Genomic DNA, 24,205 nt, shown 5'->3' with positions numbered 1-24,205 from the left:
TGCATTCACAGAGGTACCTGCACACACAGGTACCGCAGCAAACAACTGCTTTGGAATCTATCTGTACAAACATTATAGTCAGTTGTAATTCAGGCTCCACCGTTTTTTTCCAGGAGCTTGCAATCCAGCCCTGGCTGGCAGCACAGAGCACTCATGCACACAATACCTGTGGATACCGGAGCACTCAATGCACAGCAGAATGCCCAGGTTGATACTGGCCCAGCGAGGATCTGGCTGACCACAGTCACAGCACTGGTCATTCCCAGGGATGCTCTGCACTCTCTGCAAGATGCTCTCTCCTTTCACACTGCGCTCCCGGGAGTCGGTAGCAGAATCAATGCTGCTAGTCGATGGGGAAGCAGTCCGGTCCAGTCTCTGTAGAGAAAAAAACGGTTCTAGGATTCTGCAAAGCACTGTGGAATGAACCAGAGCTTTTCATAGCAGAAGCGTTACCTGAAGAAGAATAAGCTTGGCCTAGCCCAAGAAGGGAACAGGTAAAGCCTCCGTAATCTCTGTGATTGCCACAAGACCACACTGCGACCCATCCCTGCTCTGGGAGTGTCGGCAGCACGCAGAGCACTGTCTGGCACAAACTGCTTGCTGTCACGGTGCCTTTGCTAGCATTTGTCCCAGCTAGACAGCAAGCTCTTCCCAGGGGAACATAATTCCTAGGGGAACATCAATCCAGGGTGATGGCAACTAAGCGAAGACGTCAGGACAACACTAATTTAAAGCCTTGCCTTTTCCCCAGCCTAGCTTTATAGGTGTGGCTTTGGTCGGTGAACAACCGTTGCCTTTGAGTTAGCACTGACAACAGCTCCCTTCCTTGAGGGCAGAAGAGTATTTCCAAACGGTTCGCCCTCACATACTGGACCTGCCACAGCCCAAACACCCACTGTCAGGGCTCTGACACAATGATGGACGTTTCAGGACCCCCTCACTCACTTCAATATAGTAGCTGTCAGGACTCTCCCGGTATGCAGAAGCAATGCTAGCTTGAACGGCCTGAATCCAGGCCTGACGCAGCTTCTCCGAGTCAGCCTGCAGCATGCAGCTCCTGCGAAGGAAGGAAATGAGTTGGAAAGAACAAAAGGACAGGGTGCAGGTTTTGGTCAAAATTTTTCCACTTCATCCTCAGCACAGACATTCCAATAGGGGCAGCACCTTCATTTGACAGGCAAAGGGGCAAAAATTAATCCTACAAGCTTGCACTGTCAGAAGCGCTCCCTCCTCAACAACTCCGGGCAGGTCTGCTAGCTGTTTTGAAAAGCTGACCACTGCCAGTTCACTGTCTATAGGTATAATAGGTATGGGTGGCCTAGATCTGGCTTAGGCGGATGTCTGACGAACTTCACAGGGACTCTGGAGTACAGGCAACAGTGTCTCCCAGTCAACGTTTAATAGCCCAGGACAGTATCTGCTCACATCTAATCTCTTGCAGTTCCACGCACAGTCCAGCTACCAGGAGGATGGCCTAGGGAAGCCACCAAACTTACTTGGTAGGTGAGACGACCTCAAAGCAAAACCTCCTCTCTATGTCTTCACATGGTTTGACGGTACAGAGCCGCAGGTCTTCCACCACTACCGTGAGGACGTCCTGAAAGGGTGAGAACAAGTGGCTTTGTTGACTCCCTGAATCAGTGTCATATCCCAAATCCTGCTGGTTAGCATATGCCAAGTCCAGAAAGAGCAGAGCCAGCCCACCACCGGAAAACTCTAGGGCAATAGGAAGGGGTTACACAGAATCAAAGCATGGGACAACATGCACATGAAGTTTCACCAACTTCCTCTGCTGAACAGGAATATTTAGATCACCACAAACACCATCTGCTGCCACTTTGTTCTCAGCACAGTCTAACTTTGGAGCACAATAATGCCTGAATGAGCTTGCTGTCCCTCTGATCCAATTCCCCTCCCCACTTCTTCCACCCCACTCCCCCACCATGGTGCATAAATCCCCAGCAAAGCAGGATACCAGACAAGTTGGCTAATCTGCCAGTGTCATCTGGGGTAGCCTCACTGACCTTTAGCTTCTTCTGGTACACCAGCTGGCTGTTCTGTATGGAGAACCACCTCCTGAGGGAAGACAGACAGACAGACATCAGAACAAGCGAAGAGCAGAGCTACAGAGAGGTAGTTTGTTCTGTGGCAGAGCAGGCTCTCTCTCCATTTAAAAAGAGTGTAATTTATTCCAAGAAGCTGGAAAGTAATGTCACAAGAAAAGCTCATGCTTCTCCAGTGCCCTCCCTTGGAGAGCAAAGAAAGGATTTCCATCCTTAGGGAATGACTCCTGGCATTGAGATGCTGTGATGGGAAGTGTTCTAGATATGCTGATGTATAGCAAGAAGGAAGGATGGACGAGAAGAAAAAAAAGGAGTAGGGCAATCCCATATTACTGCCTACAATTTCTGGGGCAGAAGTCTGTGTGCGCCCTGGCCCCAGGCAGTAAATCCAGTGCCCGTGGGATATGTGGCACTGGTTAGGGCATACTTGCACATGTGCACAGTGGGCATACTTGACATTTACTGGGGAAGCTGGGTTCCTTGCACATGCCATGCCAGATGCAGTGTGCCTCCTGCCTCTCCAAGTAGGTTGTCATAAGGCAAGCCAGAAATTCCTCGACATCATGAAGAAACTTTCAAGTGGGAAAAAGAAAAATCCATCTCAGAAAACCCTGCCAACTAGCAGCTCTGCAAATAGTGTTGGAAAAAATAGCAGGAGGGAGTTGCACATCTTGCTGTTTATACAGGCTAGGCTACCCACCAGGCTGATTTCTCTGAACCCATTACAGCCTATGGAAGGCCAAACAACGCCAAAGCTCCTGTTTCCTATGACTGGAGTATGGACAGGTGTGTGTGAAGCGAGTCTACCTTCTTAGGAGGCATCAAATCACCAGCTAGCAGCTTTCCTTAACATAAAAGTGACAGAAGGTCCACATGATGCTGATAGCAGAGGTAATTCCCTGGTGTCTTAATCTTCGGTGCTAAATCCAAACCCCCAAGTCAATTCCTCATTCCAAAATACAGCCTAAGATTTAGCAACCTGATCATCTTCATGGAGGGCAATGGAAGCCATGACCATCACTAAGCTTCAGGAGGAAGGTACCGGAATACCTGAGCATAAAGAGTCAGAGAGGCTTGCAGCAAGATGTTATTTAGAGCACGTATTACATACTCTGTTTTGCAAAAGAACTAGGTTCCCTGGGAAAATGAGATGAGACAGCATTCTCTTTCTTTTGTCATTGCTGAAATATTAAACAGATAAAAGACAACAAAAGGACTTGACATGTCTGTGGAGAAACGGGAAAATACAGGTAACTGGAGGCCATCCCATCTATGTGGGAGCCCATTTGGATGAGTTGATACAGTTCTGCATCATCCTGCGCTGCTGTGACCGTAGCAGTCTATGCTTAAGGAGCTCTGCTGTCACGCGAAGCTGAGCAGAAAGTTTGTCTCTTAGGTTCTGGTCTCTGCTCCTTGCAGCTGTGCTCTCCTGCTCCCCATCCCAGCGCACACATTTCTGCCTGGCGCTGGCTCCCAGCCCGATATCCCAAACTGTGGATTTTGTTGTTCTCTCTGCCGGTCCCCTCCCGCTCACACGAGGGGGAGGCAGTAGCAGTGAATAGCTGAGTGACAGCATGAAGGTGATGAGTAGGCTCCAGGAGCTGTGAATAGCTAAGATGTGGGTAGATATGGCTCAGAGTGGGTGGGATTGAGGAGACAGAGATGGCTGTGGGGAGGATACAGACTGTGGATGACTGGGATGTAGGAGGATACAGGGAGGATAGCTGGGATTTGGGGAACGGTGAAAACTTGGAGCCCTTGACACTAACATTACTTCAAACATCAGGAAGACAAAAAAGTCTCCGAGGGTCATGTTCCCTCCAGGATAAGTGCTCTTTGGTGCGACCCTTGAATTCATGGCCAGGGGAGCTACTAGGAGAAGGGAGTTGCCTGGAACCCTTCGTCTCTATCACAAGAGCCAAGCACGGTTCTTGACATTAACCTGACACACTTTGAATGCCCTTCTGCTCCACAAAAAGGTAGTGTCGGTGAAAGCAGCCATGCTATGGCCCAAGGCTATACTTTGCTGAGGAAACACCAAGCAGGAGATCCTAAGAGGTCGATAAAAATTCAGCCAAGATACCTTCCCAGTGCAACAGCTGGTGAGCACTGGGATCAAACACCACGACGCACTGTGTTGTAGCTGCTGTTACGGTTTCTGGTTCCTCCAAGTGCAAACTTAGTACTTAACTGTCAGGGGACCAGAGAGCCTGAGGGGTAATAAAATAATACTAAATTTGAATGGACTCTCCTTAGTACTAGGGGAAGCTTCAGAGAGAAGGAATCACTTATCTAATCAATTCAGAGATCTCTAATAATTTCAAGTCTTTTTTCCATGCAAATACAGGCAGTTTCTGCGCATACCACAAACTGTTCACTGAACCATTTAGTGTTTATTTCTTCCAAAGTCTAACAGCAGCACATTTCAGCCTTGCTGTGGTGTATACTTCGAATGTATCCCATAGCCAAGCAAAAGGTCTCTTAATATTGTCTCATTTCCCTGTTACGCGAGAGGAGGAAACGTAGGTCAAAAAGGCATTGATCTCGTGCATTAGAAACTCACTGGATGAGTCTGAATCCTTCTGCAGAACCATGTATGAAACCCATTGTCTATCCCAAGGGAAACTAAATGCACAAATATCGAGCAAGGCTAGAACATGAAACCTTTGCTTTCGCTTTCCCAAGGTCTCTGGCAGCTGCAGAGACTCCTGACTAGTGCAGGAGGCATATAAGCCTGGCATTCCCAGTGACCTATCAGATAAAATATTTATAAATTATTAAAAGCAGGGTCAGTGCACTGAAAGTCATTTCCCAGCTCCCGGCAGCACAGTTGATATTTCCACTCTCACATATCCCCCCACCCCAAAACAGACAGGTCTGATATTCATAGCATGTCCTGCTGTGTTAGGGTATTTCTCTTAATTGTTATAAATGTACAGCTTTCCTAGGGCAAGACTCAAGCTGCATTGTGCCCTACCTTCCCTGCGTGGAACCCGGTTGTTCTTCCATTGTGGAAGGCACTCTTTCTTTTTTTCCTGGCATTTACTAAGATGCCACAAAACACAAGCTAGCTCATTCTATGATGCAGCCTAAGAGGAATACACACCTTCACAGAAAGAAGCATACTTGTTTTTGAACAGGAAAATAATAGCCACTTATGTAAACTATGTAGCATCTAGCTCTTTTGCTGATTAATGTACATGTCTCCAACACACCAATATCAGAGACCTGCAAAGCAAATGGTTTTGCAAGCTCAGCACATGAGTTGTAACGTGCTGGCAGAAAATTTATGTGGTATTAAAACACCAGTGCAATGAAGCAGATGCTTACTCCTCTTTTGCTCTGAGCTGACTCGAAGCCACATAGCCAGGTTAGTGTGTTGATAAGGCTATGTTAATCTCTCTTGAGATACTGCTTCTCTAGGAGGACTTACTCAGATGCAGTTATACTAACATGGCTTCAGGTTCTGACTTTACTTGCAGCTGACAGGTTCTGAGCAGAATTAGAGTCACTTCAGTTGAAAGGGACCTCTCCAGATCATCTAGTCCAAGCCTCCTGCTCAGGCAGGCCCAGCTGGAGAAGGTTGCCCAGGACTGTGCCCAGGTGGTTTTTGACTATCTCCACAGATGGAGACTTCACAACCTCTCTGGGCAACCTGCTCCACTGCCTGACCATCCTCGCACTCAGCCCTACAGTATTCAACGTAGTAAAAAAAAAAAAAAAAAAGCAGCAGTTTTTGTGGTCAGATGAAATTTCACATTTTTAATATGTGCCCGCTGCCTCTTGTCCCGTCAATAGGCACGGCTGAGGAGTCTGGCACTCTCTTCTTTATTCCCTCCCATCAGGAATTTGTACATATTGATAAGATCCACCTCCTAACTCCCCAAGCCTTTTCTTCTCCAGGCTGAAGAGTTCCAGCTCTCTCAGCCTTTCCTCACATGGGAGATGTTCCAGCCCCTTAATCATCGTTGTGGCCCTTCACTGGACCCCCTCCAGTAAGTCCGTATCTTTCTTGTGCTGGGGAACCCAGAACTGGACACAGTACTCCAGATATGGCCTCACCTGTGCTCTACTCACCAGAGAGTAAGGACCATCTTCCTCAACCTGAATGCAAAATACTCCTAACAGAAAAGTCTCTGTATGCAAAAACTATCAAACCGACCTCATTTTAACTGTTTTAACTATGTAGCTTTAAACTACTTAGCTCAGAGTCCTTCCAGTGATGATAAGAGTTGCCAAGCTCTCACTAAAAGCAAAGTGTGTTCCTGTGCGGGCAGTATGAGCTATGTTCAGAGTCTTAGCTCAAATATCAAATGGAATATGAGTTGTTACTCACCGATTCCATGTTTTGAAAGCATTGCTAGCTCTCTTGAAGAGGTAGCCTTCCATCACCACTCCATTCGGGGCATCAACATTAAACTCCACCTTCGAGTCATCGTAGGAGAAGTCCTGCAAATAGAAAGAGACTGAGATTCTAACATGACTGCAGTCTCTAGGACCAAGATGGAGATGAGCCTAATCAAAATATCAAGAAGAGAAAAACACCTATATCAAAACCCTAAGGTTCAGGCAGAGCTGTCTGTCACAGCATATCCCTCTGCCTTAGTGGGCTGCAGCCATGAATAGCAGTCACGAATTATCCTCATTCCAGTAAGCTTATCTGTCCCAATTGTTTGCAGAAAAGTACTATCTATGCTGTATTTCCCTGCTCTGGTGGCCAATAATGAGAAAGGCAGGTAGCTTATCATCTTGAGAGCTAAAAATTCTCCAATATTTGGGGCAGTCTGCAATGGGAAATAAAACACTAAAGGTGTTTTTCACTGGCCAAGCGAGTTAGCAATGCTGCCGCCACCTCTCCGTTCTGCAAGAGGCCGGGAACAAAACAAACCCCAGCCTTTCCATGCAAGGAAAACAGGCATGATGATTTCTAGAGGGGAAGACTTATCAATTCCATTTTCATTAGCCATCATCATATGCCATCTCCAATCTGCACTCGCTCACTTCTCTATGCTATGCTACCAGCCAGAGCTGATTTGTCAGGTTTGGCACTGATTCAGCAGATAGATCTCATGGATTCTGACAGCTGGTGAGCAAGACACAGAGCAGAGAGAAGAGCAGCTGCTCTCCCAGAACACAGGATCCTTCTCCCTGGACAATGGTTTGCCTTCTTCCCAAGAGAAACTAGGTCAGGAAACCTAAATGACTTTCCCCTCTAACCTGGGGAACTAAGGCACATTGCCTCTTTGCACGCTGATTCCCCTTTAATGACACATTCTACCCACACCTCCCTCTCTCTTGAGCACCAATATTTCCCCCTGAAATACTTGGTTCAAAGACACAACAGCGCAGTGAAAACAGCCCCATTAAGTTAAGTGCCTTTCCTAGCTCGGCATATGAAGACCCTTGCGATGCTGTGTTGCTAAGCAACATGCACTTCACTCTCATTAAGATGAGTTATTTTCATGTTCAGAGATGCAAGCTTGCCTGGGAGGTGTCATAATAAGAATAATACTGATACAGAAGGAGGAGATATAATGGGACAGGACTGAGTCATTCCTTGGAAAGACAGCATGATGTCCAATTAGACACTAAAAACCGCTGTAAGGCACCCAATTAAGAGAGTTCTGCTCAGCCCCAAATTTTCTTGCCATAAGAGGGTGAATCCCATGGGGGTCCTCTTCTGCAGATGTCTTTCATGTACATATTGCAAACAAAGGCTAGAGGGAATTTTCCTCTAACTTGTAGATATTTGAATGTGTGATTTTTGTAGAGCTGCTCCAAAGTGACAATTCTATAAATCTGATGAGAATCCGCACCATTTTTTAATAAATAATGCAAACATCCAAAAATCTGGACCTTGTTGAAAAGTGCACAGCAAGCATAGAGCAAAACCATTCCAAGCACATCTTAAAAATGACCACTTAGCTGTGCCTCGCTTTGTGGAAGAGGTAAAAATAAGAGGGAGGGTCTAAATATAATCACCTGACTTCTTCAGTTGTCCTTATATAATCAAGCAGTGTGATGGTAAGAGGGATATATTGCTGATGAGTGCAAGAGGAACAGATGGGACATATGCGTCACTAGGGTAAATCCACTAAAAACCAGTGGAGTCAAGCCAGGTGTGAATTTAACCTCATTGAGTCTGTATTGTATTACACCTCTCTACCAATCGAATGGCTAAAGCAGAATAGCTGAGGGCCCACGGAGTTGTTCCTTGCCTTCGAAAGAACTCTTAACCTGCACCAAGCCCAGTTTTAGAAAAAGAAAATTATACACAAAACCACCAAGCCCACATACAGCTAAGATGACAGAGAGCCATCTGGATGATGTTCAAACATAGAAACGCATTGCTGAGAAGAGTGGCTTGTGTTTGCATTACTTTGGAGATATTTCTCGTCCTTGTTCTCTCATTGGTAAGGAAACATCCCCAGGCCAAATTCTGCTCATATTTCTGCTGGTGTAATTCCTGAGCAACTCCACTGCTATCAACAGAACTACTGAAGGGCAGCCGAGGGCGGACTACGTGGACCAGAGCTGTAAGCTGGATTTGTAAAGCAGGTACAAGTCAAGGGAGAGATCCGAGGGATAAGGACCAGTCTGTCTCTTATCCCCAGGGCATACGGCAGTCTGATCCTCAGGGGCACTTTGATCCATTCCACTGCACTCTGCTTGGAAGCACCTGACGTCTTTGCTACGGTGTTATTGACTGTCGAGAGACAAATGAAGTAAGGGAAAGAAGGGTAGAAAAAAAAAATCCACACCAAAAATTATCCCCTTGATCAGTATCATTTTTCCTTTCTCAGCCAGGCAAAGGCCAAAAGGGAGATGTACAGAAACGCCTTGGGTAGCTGAAAGGCAAAATCATGGCAAGTGCAACAGTGAAACTTCCAGCACACCAGAGTGAGCTTAAACAATGGATTCCTAGGCATATCATCTTCTTCTGGCCCATACAGGGAACTTTCTTACCACAGTCATTGAAAAAAAGAGAGGACAAATGTCTGGAAAATGAGTTACAAGAACATGTATTGAAACCTGATTTCAGGTCAAAGCTAGCTTAGAAACTGAGGAGATCATCTTGCCAACGGTGTTGAAACATCATGGTAGTGTGTGGCCACAGCTGGATACACACAGATGTGTGACAATGAATCTCCTTACCTGGCAGACCCGCCCTTAACGTGTCCCTCTATCTGTTCTATTCATTGACACAAAAACATTTTGATCGTGTTAGTTCTGGGAAATAAGTCGAAGGGTCCTGGCTGACAGACGCTGCTGCTGACCAAGCACATCTCAGCTATGCCATCAGTTAAGTCTCTCTGTGACCCTTACAGGGGATGCGGGGCATCAGGACTGCCTGACTCCATGCAGAACTAGGAAATAAAAACCTTCCAGCCTTGTAAGCCAAGGCACGATGTCTGCGAGGTGCTGGTGGAGAAGGAATGTGTCACCCATTCTACAACCTTCTTGATTCAAAGCTTACCCTTGACAAAGCAGAGTCCACGCGTCTGCTTTCTCTTTGCATTTCCTGCTGTACATGAGATTTTAATGCACCATTTTAATGAACTACCTTTTACTGAATTCTTCCCATCATTGCAATGCACACAGCAAGTAGGCAAGTCTGCTCGAAATTAGTTTGGACTGATTTATTAAGTCTGCATTCAGCACCTCATTGTCTCTGTAACATGAAAAAATGCTTGACACGGAAAAGGCTTCCTAGGATTGGGATCTGAATGGCTTTGGCTACAACTGCATGTGCAGTCATGATTAGCAACAGCAGTGACATGTTGGATCACACACCGGTAAAATAAATCGGACGTCTTCCAAAATAAGAAACCAGATCTCTCCCATCATCTGCTTCCCTTTCCTTCGCCGACTTTCAGTAAATCACAATCTCGCCTCGCTGTCCCCTCCCCTTCTCAGTCCTGTCACTCTGAGTTTACACACAAGGCTGCCTGGGAACTGATATTCTTTTAGAAATGACATCACAATGGTTTCCATGGGAGCACACTGAATGCTGCTGAAGCAACAATGAAGTAACACATTCCAAGAGACACATCCATAGGGATGTGAAAAAGGACATTAACGCGGACAACTTTCAAACCAGCAAATGGAAAGCAAAAACGCAGCATAGGCACAGACCCGTGAAAGAAGCAAAAAGAAAAATAAAAAAAAGCCCTATTTGAAGGCTGTCTCGTGGCCCACGCAGTTAAGAACTCCCCTGTCCATCTTCACACAGCACGCACACAGACTGCTTGCATTGCAGAGACCAGACAAGCTCTTCCAACGGCTCCTGTGAAGCGAACATTTTGTGCCGAGAAAATGGCTGATGAAATTAAATAAACCTCCAGCTTCAGTGAACAGACTTAATATGAGGGGTGAAGATGCCCCTCGAATCCTTGGGAGGTGGGGGGAGTCTCCTAAGTCCGCAGCCCTGCCTAGGAGCACACCCACTGAAGGAGGAAGGTCTTGTTTATAGGTCCATTCCTGTCCCAAAGGGCAGACAGAGCCTTTCTCTCAAATACCAAGACTTCCTTCAAATCCTTTAAAATACAATCACTATGGCAATGGCTCTCCCTGAAAAGCCATAGCATTCCTCCCTCAGCGCATCAATTCAATGTGGAAATAACAATAATGTGCTTTTCTGTACAATGTTTTGATTTCTGCTGATAGAAAACACTATCAAAACTAGGCAGTCACGACCAGTGAATCATTTCAGTGCAGGTGTTTTTAGATATTCAGAGAAACATATCTTACTACCAAGCCTCCATGCTATTTTATTTTCAATCAATACCACTTAGGATAAGCGACAACAGATGCAGTACATGCTTCCCCTCATAGAAGACAAAGGCTTTTATCCAAAAGTGCCCTCTCTACTTAAGTAACCAATGATACTGTGTATTTAACAATAATAACATGTACACTCTAACAACATTATGTATACATCTAGGCATTGAAAAGAACTTCTCCTGGAGGCGAGTTAAAAATTGTATGCGACTAGTTTGGCTATTTGATTCTAAAGAGAATATAATTCAGAGGAATATTGACATTTCCTAAAGATGCACACACATCCCCCTTCCACACAAACACTGGTGCACGCACGTTCTGTTCTCTTCTGGTGCCTGCATAGATGTCAAGCTTTTCTCTCTCCGGCTATTTTTACCCCCATGTACAACCCCCGACCCCCAGAGGCAGATGCAATTTGGAGGAGGGCTCTCCCACCTACACTCCCGTTCTGCGCAGACAGCTTGCTTTCATTCTGGCCAAATCCCATTTACAGACCTTTTGTTTCTCAAATTTCCTCACGCCAAACGATCTCCCTGCTCTGCAGCTTGCCAGCAGATGATGCACAGAGATCTGTGCCCTGCCCCAGAGCTTTTCCAACCTAGAAACAGAACCAAACACGGCTGCTCTCCCGCAGTAATAAAGCTGTACTTGCTTTTGAGTCACATTAGCAAGCAAGGTCCTACAGGCACAATCCTTGCTCCCCCAGGGAAAAGTACCCTCTAAACTTTCTCCCCAAGTCAAACCAACCCTGCAGGAGTCTCCTTACCAGGAGGTATTCAAGCCTGCCGAAAATCTTCATGATGCCAGCTGCAAGTGAGGTTTTTGCTGCTCTTGCCTAGAGAGCAGGGAGCAGCTCCGTGTGTCCTCTCTCTCTCTGTTCACTCTCTAGAGTAGCATCTCTGCTAAGCACCGTGGGCTGGCAGGGAAGGAGGGATTTCTTTTTCAGCCCCTTCTCTTTTACCCCTCCTACTCCTTTTTGGGAAGCTATAAGCTCTGCCGTTGGCTCCCGTCAAAGCAAGGGGCACTAAGTGAAGGAAGTCTGCTGGCCTCTGGGGACCACCTGCTTACCCCCTCCTCATGCCTCCTATTCACAGTCAATCAACTTGGAGCAAGGGCTAATTATCATACAGCTGTCACGGAGGCACAGAAAGGAGTGGGAGAAGCCAGGCAACACAGAGCAAAGTTGACAGGAAGATGCTCACCGAATGCCTCTGACCTTAACAGAGCCAGGCTTGTCTGCCTTTAGCAGGGTCTGCTTCCCCCAGTGTCCTGGAGCAGAGCCATCCTTTGGCCAGTAATTCCAGCCCTTTGGCCAGTAATTCCAACCCTGCTCCCACTGCAGCCACCGAAATCAGGGGGTTGAAGTGCCATATGGCCCCTAGTTTGTTATCTACCAGCTGGACTCAATGAGGCAGAGAGCTTTGCCTTGGCAGAATTACACCGTCCTCCCTTCCCGTGCAAACGGGTACCAGAAGCACAATCGCTTCCCCCACTGCTCCGGACTGGGGAACAGGTACGAGGCTGCAAAGGACCATTTATATAGCCCTGTATTCTTCCACTTTCAGAGACTGGCCTGTCAGTTTTGGTGCAGAAGGTCAGGATCTGCAAGAGAGGACTGGTTTAAATGACTGTTTCTTTACTCATTTGCCATTGGAAAAATTCCTAGGCCTGTGTGTTCCACTGCTACGTTCTCCAAAATTTTTCTCCTAAGTGGTCCACCATACACCAGGTCCTGTGTGTCTTTGTGCAGCCATCTGAAGGAACTGAGCCCACATAAAACCATACAAACTCATTACATGTGTGGTTTAAGACAGTTTAGTTCAACACACAAGAGAAATGTGGGAAGCTACAAGACTATCTCCTCAGCCTTAGCAGAAACGTATTCCATACCGCAGTCCTTGCACACCTGCATCCCACACCCAGTCAGAAGAAAGACCCTCCCCAGCCTTCATGCTGAAGCGCTCCCTTTGCACAACAGGAGGATAACTCAAATATTTATTGTAGCTCATAAAAAACTGAGACTTTTCCTTTCCTCTTGCTGATTTTACTGGAACCCTTTTTGTAGAAGTGAGCATTATTTTCATGTAAAGTGTGAAGCTGCAAATGGAGATCTTTAAGGTTTTGGAGCTGGGAAGGCAGAGAGGGCAGCGGTTAAAGTGGGAGCTTGAAATGATAGCTACCTGAGGAATGTGCCCCAAAGGTGGCAGATGTTCTGCAAGGGAAGATGGAGGAAGGGTAGCATAGGAAAAAGGCATCTAAATTACAGTATCAAAGAAAATAGTCAAGCTTTGTGTGGAGTTTTTCTCTAACCAATTTATTTTAATTAAAACAATAATGAAACAAAATGCCACAGACCATTTCCTTGTGAACATGGGTCTTAGAAGGCTGCCCTCCAAGTTTCACAAAGCTGCCCAAAGACAGTTCAATTCCCCGTCTTCAGAATCCGCACAGCTCCCACACCCCAAGAACACTTCAAAAATGTATTATTCAAACTGGATTCTCTCTCTTTCTGTCATGCCTTAGCAGGCTGTTTGGGAAAACACTGGGTTGAGGAAAAAAGGATACTTCTGCCACTATCCTCTAATTAACTGCCACTAAACCTCCAAATTTTTCAAGAGACCAGAGGGTATTCTGGGCTCAGCATGAAGACATACATTCAAATACATCCTGTGCTCCCTTTGGAGACAGCAAGATGCTCACCAGATGCAGAGTGCCATGCTCCATTGCAAAAGGAAGAGAAACACTGACTCAGAGTAGCTGAAAAGCAGTCTCAAAATATTTCCAGGCAGGAAGATTTAAATCCTAAGTTGCACTAGGGATGTCCAGCTCTGTTACAAGCTTATGCACACAGAAAGCCACAGCTCTGTGCATATGTATCCTGATGAAGAGTAATTGCTCATTTTCCCTCTTGGAACCTGACCTCTCCTTCATTCCCTGCTAGTCCAGTCAGCAAAGCCACGTAAAGAGATTTAACTGAAATGCACTGCACTAGAGAGATTTTCCATGTTGCCTGGAATGAAGTCATCACTCCAGCAGAGTCCCAGGGGAACTGAGAGTTCACAAATGGACTTACCCCTCCCTCAGAACACTTAACCAAAGGGAGCATATGCACAGGCCCATTCACAGGGAAAGACCTGTCATTAGCTTTCAAATCTGGTTACGTTTCCATTTCATGGGTTATGACATTTTTGAGAGAGACCATTAGAAAGAAAACAATGGCCACTTAGATTCCTCCTGTTGAGGAGTATTGATCCACACAAGTGCCTGCCAGATATGGGGCTCCTTAGCGATTCCTCCTCAGGGCTCAGTTGACGAATAGCTATTTCTCAGGGCTCTCCGAAATCCCCTCTTACTGTGCCCACAGAGCGTGAGACTCTGTGTATGTTGAACGTCCACCAACACCCTTTGTTATAAGCCTGTGCAGCCAACTGACCTCCCACCAGACCTGTGGTCCTCAAAGTCTCCTAGGCACCAAAGCAGCGTTCAGTGCCAGCCAAGTATTGCTGCCGCTGCAATACTGAACTCCGAGTCAAGACCGACCACCATATAGAATAGAGGGAACTGAAATCTTATTTTAACACAGCGCTGAAAACAACTTTGATGAGGGTGAAACCAAACTCACTTGAAACTGGGCTTTGACATTACATCTCCAGTGTTCAGGTTACACCACTAATGCTATGGCAAGGTTTCTTTATCTTGCTTTCAAATAAAGGCAGGGCTTAGTAAATACCCAGAGCAGCTAATTCTGAGAAATGAAGATGCCAGAAGGAGGAAATACATGTGTGTACTCACCTGCAGTAAGGTCTGCACGGGCAGGTCAGCAATCCATGAAGAAGAAAAGGAAAAGAAAAAAAAAATTAGTTGATGTTTCTGCAAGCCTCGGATTTGGAATCATTCCCAGATGAATAGTCTCAAAAATCAAGAGCTCAAGTTAACCAAAGATGCCTCCTCACTGAAGGCTCAGACTTGTTTGATAATAAATCCTATTAACTTGCCAGTTCATGGCGGTTACTCCCAATTACAGCAAGTGAGAAGACACACACAGGGGGTTCCCATAGCTCAGCTGAAAACAACAGCCTACTCAGCCATGGCAGCTCTATTGCTTGGGTCCCCATGGATCTTTCCAAAGCTACGCTGCTCAAGGCTGTAGCCATGTCATGTCACGGGAGCTAAGCAAGAATCATCTGAACTGCAGTTAGGAGCAGACTTGCATGAAAGAAGTTCACTGCAGCACATTCCCCTCTCAATAGCAGTACAGAGTCCTACTCTCTCTCCCCACCACCCATTAACATCACTTCAGTGCAGTGTGAACTCCCTAGGAACGAAGACAAGGCCCTGCAGCAAGTTCTGTCTCTGGGTACCAAAGGAACGCATCCACTCATTCGTCTGCTGGCTGCTTTAACAGGGACTCTGGCCATCTGGTTGGGTTGGGTACTCCGGCATGCTGCCTTACTGCTGCCTCACCACAGGGCAAGGCAGCGAGAGGCAGGGAGAAGGGTCAGAAGGGACACGTTAATACTGCAGTAGCTGGAGATCATAGGGGTTGCCAGATAAAAGCTAGCTTGCTCAGCCAGAGGAAGGATGCAGGACTAGGGGAGAGAAGAGAAGGTGGAAGAGAAGTGCTGTAACCTCTCCCCAAAAGCAGCTCTGCTATGCAGTCAAGTCGTTTTCACAGGCAATTACAACCAACTACATCTACTCCTCTATCTCAGAGCCATTTACAGAACATGAACCTTTAAATCTTCCCACATCCTCAGCAGCAAAGAGGGACACAGAGTGCAGAAAGAAGGCAGAGCTGGGAAAACAACCCAGGTGCCCTGACCCATAGGGTCCTGCCTGCATCCCTCTTCCCTTGTGTACTCGGATGTGTCAGCGGCTAAATGCCCTGCATTTGATCAGGCTAGACCTCCCAGTATCCACAAGGTTATTACTGTCATCTCAACAGCTTCTGCTGCTACTGCTCCAGGCTGTGAAGGACTAAGCCACAAGGCCCCTCATCAGATAGCAGTTGCCACTGTCATCCAGACAACCGCACAGATGGAGAAAACTGCTGCTTGCACCAAGCCACAGCCTCAAGACTCACCCTCTGCTGTATCAGCGCATGCTTGTGCTCCATCTCCCTCTTCTCCACCGCAGAATCAATCACCAGCTGGTCCAGCTAAAGGCAGGGAGGAGAACATCAGGTATAAAAGTCAGGAAGGAGGTTTATGAGCCACTGTCCACCTCTGCTTCCCCGCTCCGGAATTACACCAGCCCTTCTCATCATCCTAAGTCCCACAAGAGGGTAAAAAGGGCTGTGTTTGGGTGTGCACTAAGAGTAACTATAGCTCTTGGCTGCCACCCCATAGTGCAGAATGGCTCATCCAACAAGCATGATGCTCTGACCACTCCCCGATTGCCAAAGTATGGTAGCTGAATAGGACAGAGGATGTCCTTTCAGGGTGAAGGGGTACAAACAGGCAGATTGAGTCAACCGTATTCCCTGTCCCCTCACCTCTGTGGCTAGCTTCTTCATGTAGGGATCCAATTCATGGAGAAGACTGTAGCCTTGCTGGAAAAAGGTGTACTGGGCATGCATGAAGGACAGCATCTGGGGAGGAAAACAACAGCAAGGTCAGAACAGGTTCAGGGACAAAGTGTGTGTGAGAAGTCCTTATCCCTTATTACCCACAAACAAGCTTCTTCAAAGTCTAACCCTTCCCCAAGCAATCTATCCATTAGATGCCTCCCTCTTCTCCTCTCTTCCTCTCACAAATCCTTCCACACTGTCAGGTAACCCTGTTGTGAGCACAAAGCAGTAAAAGCCGTGTCTTTCACCCCTGAAAGTCCCCTTCAGTTCTGGCCCATGGAGTATCTTGCTGGTCCTTCATTCTCCCCTCTTGTTAGCATACCTGCAGCCCCCAGAGCAGTCCCAGACAGTATCTCCAGGGCAGACCGAGGAGTCGGTATGTCGACCCATGCAACCTGAAATGGAGAGGGCTGCCTTTCATTGAGTCACTGAGAGCAGCCACAGAAAACACAGAGAGCCCTTACCGCATCCAGTATTTCAAACTTCTTCTTGGCCTGCAGGACGTTGATCTGTGAAGGAATCAAGACAAGACTCTCAGCATCAGCAGCATTAAGCAGTCTGGCATGGAGATCTAAGCATGAACAACTTGCTGCAATGCCCCTAGCAGCAAACCACAAACAATTCAAGGACAGTTCCAGAAAGTTAATGTCTGAAAGGACAGTTCTGGTGAGTTCCAGATGGAATGAAAAGGGGAACAGCATAGATCCATTTTCTGACCTGGGCTGCTACTGATTACAGTCACAGTTGGTTGTGTGTCCATACATAGGCTGACAACAACCAGTGACCCCAGAGTGCAATTTGGTATCACACGAAGGAGATGTTTAATCTATGAGGTCACTGCTTCGTTTTCTCTTAGCAGGCTGAGGGGTACCAGCATAGTGTTATGGGTTTTTTCAGTAATCATAGTTAAGCCAGCCAGAAATTGTGGTACCTGCGTGGGGCCTATGTTCTCAGCATGCACACCCTTTGCACACCCATTTTTTTTGGAGAAAAGTGCATGGCTGACTGCCCCAGAGACCATCACATCCCTTCCACACAGAAGCAGCAGTAGCTCAGGATTTTCTGTGCCAGCCCTGATGTGCTTGGGCTCCTGGGATGGAAGGAAAGACTTACACCTCTTTCCTGCCCAGGGAAGAACTGCAGTACCTCTTGCAAGAGCAAGATAGCATTGCTTTGGCAATGCACCCTGCTACAGCAAAAGAACCAGTTTGGAGCATTTACTGGCAGGGCAGGAGAGTCTGGGCATTCCTTGAGTCCTCCAGCAGCTGCTTAGCAGAGTGGTAGTAGAAGCTCAGCTTTGACACCTCACAGTTCACTGCCTGCATCTGTGATCAGGAAAGTCCCAGCTAAAATCCCTACTGTAAAACCTTGGGCACAATACAGCAATACAACAATATGCCCCAATTCTTTCTCCCTCTCCAGTATTGTTTTATGCCACTGGGAAAATGAGCGCTAACCCCTACTCCACACAATTGCATAGTTACAGCACATTTTCGAGTGAACAGCAATCTTTATCTTGAAAGGAAAAACACGAACACTGGAATAACCCAGGACTATCAGGTATGTAGGAAGAACAAGAAAGGTAGTATGTGTTTCTAATGTTCAGCGCTCTACCAGTGAGACTACAACCATCAGCATCTCTTGGAAACGAAGATAAAACTATTGCAGATCTCCTTTAACTGGGGACGAACGCAAACTCTATGAGACCCAGTGTGTTTCTCTGATACTGGGCTATGGATCTGGAAGTGAAAAATATCCTTGAGATTTAAAAATAATTTAAAAAAATAAAGGTAAGAGGCTGAGAACTGACCCAGGAGAATACAATTTCAAAAGTAAAAAATGAATAGCACAGTTACCTAATAGCTTGCCCACAACCCCCAGGAGCTTCACTGGGAAGTCCTACAAGTGCTGCAATTAGCACCGAAGAAACTGTCAAACGCAGCAGAAGGTTTCAATAGGACGTCAGCTGTCAGTGCCACGAACAATGTGTCACCACGACAGAAAATTGGTTCCAGTGTGTTAATAACTCATTCATAAACGCAGCATCGGTTTGTTTAGAAGCACAACGCTAAAGGAACAGTATCCATGAGGCACACCACAATCAGCCTCCTTGTACTAGGCAACCTGGTCATCGGCTCCAGCAACACAGGAAGGGAGACAAAGTACTTCAGGTATATCCCCAGCCTCCTAGAGCCCTCCTTTCTGCACCCAGTATATTACGTTTAAAAAAAAAAAGGACTGGAACTAGTAATCCTGCTTTATACCAACAGACAGTTTCACTCCACAGCAGTAACCACTCCTGACCATTTATAGCCATAAACCAGCCACTACAATAATGGAAATGTGCAATGTATTACAGATATAAAAGAATAAAATGATAACTCTCCTCACTATATCCTTAATTAAATACCAAAGTATGGCTGGACAAGTTCATGTCTATGCATTTCAAAACTGATGGATTTAGACTGGTTCCATGCAGTGGACCAAGAGGGAAATCTCCTCGATATTGGATCAGCACAATCAAGGAACTCTTCCTCTTTGTTAGTGGGAGAAACGGAAAGAGCTTACTCTAGTGTGACTTTGCCAGCAAATACAGTTGCATTCATGTCTAAATCCTAGATGCAAAAAATTGCAGTCCTAAAGGAGGGTCGATGACATGCATGATTTATACTTTAAGAGGAAAGCACTGCCTTTCTACCCGCAGCTGCCAGAGCATGTAACATCAGAGGCTACTTCATGATCGGACAGAACGTGTCGGCAGATGGTCTTAGTTGAGCGCTGCAGGAGTGACAGCTAGTGGAGACACACATTGGATCAATATTAACACTGAATTTGTCTGCTTAATACACCCACTGCCTGCAAGGACAGACCTGATGGGAAGCCTATGAATGATTCAAAGAAAAATCCTTGACCATTCTGGGTACGGTAAGTGAGCGTTCCCACAGGAAATTTCCCACTGGGAAAAGAAATTCAGTCTAAGGCAGCGTATTTAATTTCTCTTACTGAAAACATGATGAAGATTTCCCTTCTCAGGTACACTATAGCATTTTTAGGATGGAGAACATCACGGACATGAAGAGTCACGTCAGCACCATGCAAAGATGTAAACACAGGTAAGCACACGTTCCCACACAGACATAATACAGGTTGGAATCTGCCCAATTGCCTGGGCAAAGCAAGACTAACTTCCAAGTTAGATGAAGTTGCTCAAAACCTGGTCCCGTCAACTGTGAATCTCTTCGGGTCCCTGTTCCAGTGCTCCATAGCTCTGAAAACTTTTTTGCCTTATATTCAACTGGAATTTCCACTGTTGCAACACAGGTAGGTAGGCACTGTGCACATACTTACATGTACACACATCCATCCATCCAGATGCATATTTGCACATGCACACACATCCATCTGTAGTTTCAGGCATGAACACAAGTACACACACATGGATGTTTACATGTGTACACAGATCTAGATGTTAGCCCTCAAGGACGTGTTCTACATGTAGGAGCAGACAACGATTTGCAGAGGACACTTGACAGTGGTGTGGTCGGTCCCTCACTTTCAGTAGTTTCATGACACTGTTTTGCCAGACTCTCTGGAGCATTACAAAGATCAAAGCAGCTATGGATTTGGGGAAGAGCCACCTCTCTCTCACACCACTTATACTGACATCCTATGACTATTTCAAGCAGATGTGACCAACTACAGTCCCACCAGTGAAGGCTCTCTCATCCCAGTACAGTCTACTCTTTCACATAGACAGGCTGGTTTACACCAAAAGGCAGCTCAAAGAACCCCAGGACCTACGGTAATACAGGGCTTTGCTAAGCCATACATGGGTTCATACTGGTACAGCTACACCGGTGCCTGGAACTAGAGCAAACCTTGGTGGCTTCATGCTCCATCACACACCAGTCCTAAGGACTCCCTGCCTCACAGGGCAAAATGTCCAATGGATTAGTAACTTTGAACTCATTGGTAAGGCCCTACTTGCCCTCTCTCATCCCTCAATTTCTTCATTCCCTACAGCAGATTATTTAGCAATTTGCCTGTGACATCTCGTTCTGCACTTGGAGATCCAGTCAGAGGTGGGGGCACAGACACCAACCTGCAACACATAGTCTAGGGCCAGATGCCGGAAACACTTTCTGGTTATGGTCAAGGTGCCTGTTGCCTCCTCCACTTCATGGGGTTTGTGCCGAGGCGCCTGGGCATTCTTCACCAGCGAAATCTCCATGTCCTCTCGCACCTTGTCAAACTGCTTCTTGGTTTCCTTGAACTTCCGGACATCACTGGAACCCAAAGAAGATGAGATGGTGAGCATCATTGTTACAAAGCAGCCAGAATATCACTGATACCGGCAGAGCACGGAGAGGTGCAACCAGGCACACTATGATCATTCAGAGATCCTGCTCCAGATGCCATTGGGATCCTAACCCACCCCACCAAGTCCAGCTGGTCTGACTCCAGGTTAACTCTAGACAGTCTTTCTTTAGAGACAGTTGGTAAGGAAAGATACTGGACCTTACACACTGCCTTCAAAGCTTTAAGGAAATTCTCCAAAGGCAGCATCCAGAAAGCCAGGCCAGATGGCATCCAGCCCTAAAGATAGTCCACAACTGCCCTCAGAACAAGTGATGAGCAGAACATTTCAGAACCTACCTGTGAAAACACATGCTTCATATTTCACTTTGTGAAAAGAGTAAAACCAGCCACTTCACAAGTTTAGGACAGGGCATTCAACTAGGGCAGCCAGGCCATTCATGTGCATCTCTAGCTGATTGTCTTGTCTGACCGTAAAATCCAGACATTTGACTATTCTTTTCTTCTTGTATAATAGGGGCATTTATTAACATCTACATTCAGAAATACACAATCCAAAGTATGAACTTTCAAAGTTCTATTTACTCCTAGAGACCTCAAACAGGAGCAGGGCTCTGCTTTGCAGGGGCAGGGGGGAGGCTATGAAGACCGTGATAGCAGATTTATTTTCTTTTGAGTTTGTTTGGGTTTTTTAATTAAATAGCAGGTACCACTTAGGCAGGACTTGATTTTAGTTGCACAACCACAAAGAAGAAGACAGCAACTTCTGAAGATCAGCTCTTAAAAGTGGCCGTGGTTCCTCAGGAGTTGAAAGCAGCAATGCTGACTTAGAGCAGCTGTAACAAACACTTACGTTCTGTCCAGGGGAGCTCCATTTACCTCAATCAAATTATTATAACTTAAAGTAGCTAAAAACTGCTAGCAAATAAGTAGCATTCATTTATTCTTTGCCCTAGGGAAGACGAAGAGCCTTGGTTGAACAAGACAGACAGACAGTAAATGCTGAACTCTGCCCTGTGGCAAACTGTTTGAAGTTGCATATACTCACATACGGATCCACCTCTGGCCAAGAGAATCTACTGGGGCAGGTACAGTAGGGATAAATGAACACAGAGGTGACTGGATTACAGTTCTGGTGGTTGTTGCTTCTTCACATTGCCCTCCATGCTCAGGGCTGCTGAGTTACATGGCCATCTAGCTCCATTCACAGGACAATACCAGAGTCACTTTTTGCGTGTCTTGGGTCACTTGCAGCCAAGGGCTGTGGGGATTTTATGCAGTTTTTGATCCAGCTTTGGAGAGAATGGCTTCCTCATCCGTGCTTATCCCCAGTGGAAAGGAGCAGGAGTTTGGAAGCATGTGATACTGCTGGAAATTCTCAGCTAGCCCCAAGCCAGGCTGCAGGAGCATGACTGCAACCTCAAGAATTGGCTAGTAAAAGCCTCCTACTGAGCAAGGCAGTCACAGAGCATTTGGCTACTGACAGCATGGGCAGGGCAAGCTGACATCTCTTGTGTGTATCATGTAAACAAACCAGGCAAAAACCTTCACAGCTTGGGGACAGGGAGGGCAAGTTAGAGAATAAATATTGCCCTCTCAGATATTTATGAATCACCATGCAAGGGCAGAGTTCCCGTCGTTCCTTTGTTCCCATCCTCAGCCAGGCAGTTGCAGATTGGCCTTAGGTGGATTACTCAAAATGGTCCCGACTGTAGAATTTATTTTTCCAACCATAGGCAGGAACAACGCAAATATCAAAGCACCAGGGCCTGCAAGCGCAGAGGTTGAGCAGCACAAGTGCAAAAAAAAAAAGAGTAAGTGGCAAAGAGGCTGAAAGGATGACAGACCCAAAATGAAGGTGAAATTCCCCCTTCTGACTGCCAGCCTTAAGCAGATTAAATCTGAGCTCATCAGAGAAATGATTATAGAGAAAGCGGCGGGTAGGCTGAGTGCTAGGCAAAAAGCTGGGGATGAAGAATGGGGGGGTCAGCTAGGGACCCCCTCCCTCTCTCCAACCCCACAGAAGCTGAGGGATTCACAGTCAATGACCCGTTCCCATGGCAACCAGCTCCTGCTTAGCTGAAGGCCTCGCTTGCCTCCCTGACCTACATTGAGCTGACGTGGGAGCCGGTGCTGCAGTGGGTACCTGCCCTGGGGAAAAGAGGCACTGGGAGGAGACCTGGTCATGCAGCCATGGCAGGGAGAGCCTGCTGAGAGCCCTGATCAAAGGTACCGACTGTTCCCATCCAATTAACCTCCTGGGCCCAGTTCTTCTGCACCTCAGGCCTGCCATGGGCGAGTTAACATCCTCAATATGCAACGTGCTGCATTGCTCACACCAGGGCATTGTAAGCTTGCTTTCCATTAGTAAATAACTCTGAACTTGTGGTCAAGCTCCAAGCTGAAGGCACAGTGATGATTAACTGCTCCCTCCACACAAAGAAGGGCCCTGCTGTCTATCATCTTCCAGACAGATGCTTAGGTTACTCCAGAAGTAATTTTGAATGACTAAGCATGATGCGTGGGGAGCTAAGAACACAATAATTCTGCTCGACCCCAAAGTCATTTGGCAGCAAAGTTCCTTCCTTCTGCAAGCATGCACTGGTTTAAACCACTAAAGAAACTCTGCATCGAACACAAGATAACATAAGACGTAGAGCTGGCCCTGCTCTGCAGGGATCTGAACTCTGGGTTGTGTTCAACCTAGAGGATCAACTCTGCAGACCTTTGGGATGATGCTCTGATCTGAAAGTATGCCTCATGTCCAGCTTTAGCTATGAGCTGGGAACAGGATGAAGACATCTGGTTGACAACAGAGCAACCAAATGATAGCATAGCAAGATGACAGCAACAGCCATCACACAAACCAGATCCTTTCCTCTGCCCTTCAGCATCTCTTCTGCTCCAAGCTTCAGTAGTTGTGCAAAGGCTGCAGTTCTGTTTCTAGTGCACACAGGACAGGTGCAATGGAAGTTCAAGAAGCTGAAGAAACTGGTAAGACAAGTACTCACTCTTTCACAAAATTGTGCAGCTGCTGCCGGACTGACCTCTGAGCCTGGTCAAACAGGATCTGAAAGAAAAGAGAGGGAAAAGACTATCAAATATTTTTGCAACATGGAAACAGAAAATCCATGAAGTCTCTCTAGGAGTTTCACTGTGAGGGACTCAGCATTACTCCAGGGCTTAGTGGTCTCCACTACTTGATGGCTGTCATAACAGATAATAACTTTTTTCCGTAGCTCTCCCTTACAAGTGCAGAACTGCAGGTTCCACAGCCTATGCCAGGGCTCTGAATATCAGAGACTTATGCCACCAACATACTTTCATAAAAGGAGTGTTTGTAGGAGCAGCTGCCTTCATTGTTCCCATTTTTTCCCAAGTCTCAAATTTCCCATGGTGCCAGAGGAGGGCACTGTCACCTCAGCACCGCTCGGGATGGGGATGGGAACAACTGCTGAATCACAAATCGGTTTGG

General features: G+C 46.5%; 1 protein-coding gene across 1 annotated transcript in view; it reads right to left on the bottom strand.

Annotated features, from left to right (window-relative positions):
• ACAP3 (ArfGAP with coiled-coil, ankyrin repeat and PH domains 3) overlaps window positions 1-23,800 on the bottom strand; it is a gene marked incomplete at its 5' end in the record, with an annotated part of 30,249 nt that extends 6,449 nt beyond the window's left edge. The window contains 11 exons of the mRNA XM_009698547.1: window positions 167-375; window positions 946-1,057; window positions 1,497-1,597; window positions 2,025-2,076; window positions 6,400-6,512; window positions 14,637-14,648; window positions 15,928-16,002; window positions 16,339-16,434; window positions 16,878-16,922; window positions 20,516-20,699; window positions 23,742-23,800. Of these exons, the coding sequence (XP_009696849.1) occupies window positions 167-375; window positions 946-1,057; window positions 1,497-1,597; window positions 2,025-2,076; window positions 6,400-6,512; window positions 14,637-14,648; window positions 15,928-16,002; window positions 16,339-16,434; window positions 16,878-16,922; window positions 20,516-20,699; window positions 23,742-23,800 (1,058 nt within the window). The remainder of the gene's footprint in view (window positions 1-166; window positions 376-945; window positions 1,058-1,496; window positions 1,598-2,024; window positions 2,077-6,399; window positions 6,513-14,636; window positions 14,649-15,927; window positions 16,003-16,338; window positions 16,435-16,877; window positions 16,923-20,515; window positions 20,700-23,741) is intronic.
• Window positions 23,801-24,205: the final 405 nt, after the last annotated feature.

This window comes from Cariama cristata, unplaced genomic scaffold (assembly GCF_000690535.1).
Source record: "Cariama cristata isolate BGI_N322 unplaced genomic scaffold, ASM69053v1 scaffold7194, whole genome shotgun sequence".
NCBI classification, from domain to species: Eukaryota; Metazoa; Chordata; class Aves; order Cariamiformes; family Cariamidae; genus Cariama; species Cariama cristata.
The sequence above is the reverse complement of the archived record's forward strand: the minus strand, read 5'-3'. Positions and strand labels throughout refer to the sequence as shown.